Source organism: Ostrea edulis, chromosome 2, assembly GCF_947568905.1.
Source record: "Ostrea edulis chromosome 2, xbOstEdul1.1, whole genome shotgun sequence".
Lineage (NCBI taxonomy): Eukaryota > Metazoa > Mollusca > Bivalvia > Ostreida > Ostreidae > Ostrea > Ostrea edulis.
In genome coordinates, this window is record NC_079165.1 from 69,842,049 (window position 1) to 69,848,920 (window position 6,872).

Below are 6,872 nucleotides of genomic sequence, written 5' to 3' on the forward strand. Positions count from 1 at the left end.
TATTGTGTAGAGAATTGAATGTATTTATCTTTACAAACTAAACAAGGAGTTTTTTTCCCCATTTACTTCTAAGTTGCTAGAACTTGTAACCAATCCATTTGTCTATTTATAAAATAAGATATGTTCAAATCATCTATTACTTCCAAATACAATACTTTCAGTGAAATTCTTATTAAAGTATTTCAAATAATGGAAAATAAAACATGTCAATAATTCTGGAATAAACAATGCAAATACTGCATACATATTAAAATCAATCAATACTAAAATCTGTCAACAACATCTGTCAAGTAAATCTTATTAATAACTATTAAAAAAAGACATGCAAAACTCTTGGTCAGTCCTAAGCAGGAAAACTGCTCATAAACAAGGAAACTGTTTTCAGAGAGATGAAAACAACCTGTAAAGTGCCCCAATTGGCCGAGTTGATTATGCAAAAATAACCTGTCGTCATCCATTACAACTCTTTTGAGTGCTCTGATTTATAAAAAAATAAAAATAAAAAAAAAAGCATAACTTAAAACTTTCTTGTTTTTTTTTAAGGGATCAGACAGACTCGACTTCTTCGATTACAAAAAAAAATTCAAGTAATGCTTGAGCAATCTGCAAATGATACTAGTTGTTTAATGGAGAACATAATTTTAATCAATATCAAAAACATAACTGAAATATGTACGTGTAATTAGGCTGATTTGATGGATACAGCTCCTGCATAGTTACTGTTTCCTTAGGTGGCGCTGACTTGGGATGTTTGACCCAACTACACTTAACGTCCGTTTTACTTGCCCTCTTATAACTACAAATATGTGTAAATTTTTCATGAGTAGAAAAATGCTAATATAAATTCATGTAATATACATGTCATATTACAATTTATCACATGTTTACTCCTTTATCCAGTGACATCACAAACGTCAGTTTTACGTAATTTGTTTACAATGTCAGAACGAACCAAAATTCCCAACTATACAGTACTGTAAGGTAAATGAATAACCAAGGTGGGGTTAACATGTGATAAAAAGAATCTCCCATGGATTGTGGTTTGATTTGATTTAAATTCAACTGGTTTTGTGCTTTCTCTCCTCTCGCCAAGGCTCGGGAATAGAAAACACAACTCGTTGAAAGTAAATCATATCAAACCACAAACCATGTGAGATCCTACATGTATATATACCATGCAAGCAAGTAAAAAATAGCAACAAGCCAGAATATCCCGTTGGCACTTTTTAAAGAGACACTACAGCTCATTTTGCGCAAAAATCATGAAATGACAATTTTCCCAGCGCTTTCTCAATTTTTGTTGCATTGTTGAAAGTATGAACTTTACGAAAATAACACTTATTATATTTAAAGTTAAAAATTATCGTTTTAACGTAAAAATTAATACTTTTTGATGGCCTATACAAAAAATATCGAGTCTCCTCCTTTTAGTCTTCAGACGCATGCGCATAGACAGTAAACAGTGCAGCATGTCGTCCAGTGAGAGAAATTGTAGTTGATAGATCTAGCATTTTGACAGATTCTGTGAGAAAAGAGTTAAAAATAGAATGAGATAAAACTCATGCGTGAAATAAAATTTACCTAGGGATCAGTATGACCGTTGGAAAACAGAGAGCTCGGAGAAACGCATGTAACTCAGTGGCGGATCTAGGATTTCCGAAGAGGGGTGTGAAAGTCAAAGATTAGCCAAAGTAATCGGCCATTCGGGTGCAAAATTTTGATTTTCATTCACAATCTGTGGCGTAAAAAGGGAGGGGGATACTGGCCCCCTAAATCTGCCATTGAGACTAGCTGCGAAGATACTACGTTTAAAAGTAAGTACGTGCTATTTTTAATCTGAACACGACACGTGTTAGTTGTAAAAACATCGGTCAATGGGAACATGGAAGGGTTTCTGTTGAAATAATTATTTATAATTTAATAGTTATTATAACGAGCAGGGAATAATCTTATGTACTTGAAAGGTGAGTGTGGACCCCCTTGAAGGGGAATTTAGATAATTTCCTACACAACACCTTTGCTGTCATTCAAAACCACGTGGTGTAAATAAGCATTCAAAAGTCCGAGTCAGCATGAAGAAACCTTTGAATTCCGGACGATCTTCAACGCGCAGTTGAGAGTAAATTGATGCATCCCAAATGTTCAAAATTGTCAGTATCGATGTGAATTTTATCATTTTATCAATATATGGTTTAAAAAACACTTCATTAAAATGTGGAAAATGAGCTGTAGTGTCTCTTTAAGGTTTATGTATTATAAATCTCATTACACAATTACAGTCAGGTACATAGTAAACAAGTCATTATTTTTATCTAAACTTACCCAAACATTAGTGTTGCTGCCACATGGTGACATTTAAATTCTCCCATTGGACACTGGCAAGAAGCATCTTTTATGATACCATTGTCACTTTCTTCCAGAAAAACCTAATATTGAAAAACACATGATGTACATGTATAAATAATGAATACACAATTGACTATTGTTTTATAAGACGTTACTGCTTAATGAAATGCTGTGTTAGTGTTAAACCATTAGGAAATATCAAATAGTGATAGAAAACCTAGGTAGGTAATTTGAAATTTCACACGATACATGTGTACGTCTTTACATGTATGTAGTACTATTATACATGTTATATAGTCGGTGGGGATATTCCACTAAAATTTTAATAAAATACATGACTGTATCGCATGTCTTTGAAGAAAAAATAGTTATCCTGAGAAGATTTCTACTATTATTCAATACCCTAAACTGAATTCTAGGCCTAAAATGACAATGTCAAATGGTTGATATACACTTAGGCCAGAGTTTTTTTTATTTTCTGTTTAACGGGAATTTTTCCAAAAATATTGAGTCGAGGGGGCGAAATAAAATTAAAAAAAAAAGAAGCTAAAAATATGTTGAGTCGAGACAATAAAAAATATATAATTCACAAAAAGAGGTTTTTTTTTTTTTTTTTTTTTAATAAAATGATAAAAATGAAAATCAATCACACAGTAAAATTTTGTTTATCATTTATTTGGATTCAGTGTATGAGTATAAATCATTTTCTGCGTTTTTTTTGCATTCCGGGTAGAAATTTGTTTTCCTGCGTGAAGACATGCTTGGCATATTGGCCGGACAATGGCGAAATCTTCTTGCAATCGCCTAAATTCCTCAGAGTTAGAAACATCCGAGTCTCCACAGTGAAAGCAAACAGCATCAAAAATCTGTGTTGCTCCTATTTAATAAAACAGTAATAATAAAAGTCAAATAGTAAATATCAGAGAGTAGGAAATGAAAAAAATATGAAGTTGAGACTGTGTACATCTTCAATTCTTAACATTGATACCTGCGTAATACTGTGTCTCAATTGGAGATGAACAATCGATGTTCTGTCTGCACAGAATGATGTCCTGATACTGGCCTCCAGGAAATAAAGGACTGCCACATATATAAAGTAATTCTTCTTGAACCCGTTCCACCGCTCTTTCCTCCATTCTGTTCAATTTTCTGCTTGCATAAATGCCCCTTCTCTTCCCACACTCAGTGCAGATCACAAATCCCCTTACTTTTGCTGCAAGAAGTTACAAGAGTTGTTACTGCAATATATATTTTAATAATATATAAAAAAAAAAAAAAAAACTACATGTAATTATGTGTACTTACTTCCTACCAATACAGCTTTGAATTTCTTGTCTCTTTCTGATGATTCTCCAGATTTCCCTTTTAGACTTGGCCTGTCCATATCATTAGTTTCTGTCCCATACAGATCCTTAAAGCCTTTGTACTGCCCGTTTTCATCCTTTGTTGGATCTGGCATAAAATGCAGGCCCTGGAATACTTCATCTGGAAGCCGGGGAGGATTAAGTACACAATACCCACAGTTGTCTGTCAAACACTTCTTGATCTAAAGATAAATTATAAAAAAATCAAAGTTACCATGTTACACTGTATTCTTAATTAAGATCTTGAGTTATACTGACATGTTATATGTTCCTGCATAATATGAAAACTGTTTAATTACATACCTGAAATATATATTGACGACTTCTGGAATGGGACTCAAGGAAAGCATCAACTGCTTTAGATTGCAGATTTGACAAATTTGAGTCTGACTGAATATTCTCATCCAGCACTTTCAGTATCTCCACCAAAGCATTCATCTCTTCTTGACTAGCTGCCTCTTGCACACATACACTTTCTCCTTTCCAACTTAGACGTTTAAATCTTTCTTTCAAAATGTTCAGTGTTGCACCAACTGCTTGTGTGTACTCTTCTTTAATTCTCTGATTTTTACTTGCCAAGTTTCGTAGACTTTTGAGTGAATTTACTGACTTAATTTGCATTTCGCAATTTGGAGACATTGCAGTTCGCTCCAATGCTACGTTCTGTAAAGCTAAATTAAGGAGACTCATTGTTCTTTCTGCTGGGTTTGCATAACTGCCACATGGGGCCGTTCGTGCACACACTATCATGTCCAAGTCAAGAGCAATGAACTCCATTAGAGCACAAATTTTCACACTTTTGTATGTTGTCCTGTGGTCTGGTCCACCATCAGTGTAACGGATGAGCACCGGAGTTCGAAGATTTACATCATCATCTGAGTAGCACTGTCGCATCAAAGACACACTTTCAGTTGAATGTCGCAGTGGAGATGAGGCTTGGAAAACCTTGTCTTTAACAGTAACATAAAGATGTCCGTTATAAAACGAGTCTTTTGGGTTTTCCGGTATATCATTCATGAAACAGACAGATGGAATGATCCCACCAACATGAAAGTCAAGGTCCAAAGCTACCACCTTCATGCACCCTCCTATCAGGCCTCCATGGTGGGCACGTACTCCAGTTGAAACTGGATGACCAGGTTCACCCAAAGGTACAATAACCTTATCATCCATGCATTGAAAAGTTGAATACTCTCACATCTGACATGCAAATTCCTTCAGCATTAAAAATAACACAGCGCAATAATGAGGGTCAAGATGCTGAACTGCAAACCGTACGTTGTATTGTCCAGTGTAATTTTTAACAGTTGTGTTGTACACATTTGCGGGACTAAAGTTCAGTTTTAGTCAAGACACAGATGGAGCTTCTGAACCCTCTGGCAGTCTATCAAGTATTTGGCGTCTGAGATCTTCCACTGAAATGGCAAATGGTAATAAAGTTTGTCATTTGATCGCCTTTCATGAACAGCAGCCTTTTCATAAAAAATTTACTCAATTCTTTCCAGAATGGCTTAAACTTCTCTTCTGTAGGTCGACAATTATTTTTTCGCAAATCAAAAATCAAGTCACAATCTTCACTTTCCAACAAAAACTTCATAAACCGTTCATCAATCTCTGCAGCATTTGCAGAATTTGCCTGATATTCAAAATCTGTAAGATATAAATACATGTTCCTTAAAATTACTGGTTGCAGGCCAGTACAGGTTTTATATCGATCTATAAATTCCTTCTGCATCTTTCTTGTTGAAAACTTCATTATGTTCTTTTTTACTTTGTTGATAATTTGTACTTGTTTTACTGTATCCCTTTCACTTGACCCAGGAATTTTCCACAAAACATTCATGTTTCCAAGATAGTTTCCATATTGGAATGAAAATAATGCAACAGAATTTGATAATGATAAGTTTGTAATCCATTTTCTTCTTGTCTCCTTATCATCAGGTTCAAAATCGATAATATCAATAGGTTGATATTCTACCAAATCTTTAACACACGAGTCCAAAGCCTCATACTCTACCGTCACTTTTTCCACAGGCTCTACAACTCTGAGCATCCAGTTGTCATTAAAATCTCGAACGGGGACAGTACTGTTGTGATTCACTTTCATCTTCTTGTTACATGCACTTAAGTATTCCTCATACTTCTTAAAATACGAAATTAAGTCTTCTAATGACGTGTAAAATTTCGTAAACTGGGGATTCATTGTCCATGGTATTGTCAGAAGTGATGACAAGTTTTCAATATTTTCCCTTAGGTCACTAGAAATAACCTGAAAATAAATTGATATACATGTAAATAATAAGAGTATTTTTATAATGTATTACAAATAAAACACATATTCAATAGTGTGTCTGTTTGATTTTGTGAATACCTGTGGAATTTTCTTATGTTGCACTTTAAGATCACGGTACCCACACATCTCTTTGAAGAGTTTGGGCATTTGGAGACCTCTTTTCTGGAATTTCTCATGGTGTGGATCTAGGTACCACAGTGCCTGAGTTATTGTAGAAACTATGTGGTTGCCTACACCACTTACTTGGTGGCTGGTAAACCCAATGCTGTGATTCTTTAGTATTGAGATAACATCATTGTACAACCTATCCCTTGAAGTGGTTTCTTTTCTACAACAAGATATGGAAGATTCCGTCAAGACCTGATTTTTTTATCCACAATTTCAAATACATATTGAAAATAAATTTCTAGTGAAATATATGTACCTTTGTGCAGGATAATGTACATAACTTCTGCTTGCTGACATCAAAACATCAAACATGTTCTTTTCTTGGGGAGTTTTGTTATTGTTAGTGTCCTGGTCCAGTTTAATTACCCATGCTGACAAAGATTTGTATCTAAAATATTGTTCAATCAACATAAATTTCTGGGACATCTGTTTAACAGCTCGGAATGTAATATCCATTCTTTTAAGCTTTATACTTCAGCTGATGAACGAATACTAACTTTTCTACAGATTTGAAAATTATCATCGAGATGAGTAAATTACAGCAAATTACTGTTAAACATCGTCCTCTTATAATATAAAGTTTACTAAAGACTACTGAAAGACTTAACCGAAATCTTTTAAGACATTAACAGGTGTCTTTAGTTCAAGGTCTGTACCCTCACTTTCGATTCTTGATATCTGAAGAGCTGTTCCGTCGGATT

At 34.4% G+C, this 6,872-nt stretch overlaps 1 protein-coding gene across 1 annotated transcript; it reads right to left on the reverse strand.

The window, feature by feature from the left end:
- Positions 1–11: 11 nt before the first annotated feature.
- On the reverse strand, positions 12–4,758 carry LOC125679479 (uncharacterized). Its single transcript, XM_056157120.1, has 5 exons — positions 4,014–4,758; positions 3,652–3,892; positions 3,335–3,559; positions 2,323–3,223; positions 12–796 (listed from the first exon to the last, which is right to left on the reverse strand). The coding sequence occupies exons 1-4, from the start codon at positions 4,725–4,727 to the stop codon at positions 3,015–3,017; spliced, it is 1,389 nt and encodes a 462-aa protein (XP_056013095.1). The 5' UTR covers positions 4,728–4,758; the 3' UTR covers positions 12–796; positions 2,323–3,014.
- Positions 4,759–6,872: the final 2,114 nt, after the last annotated feature.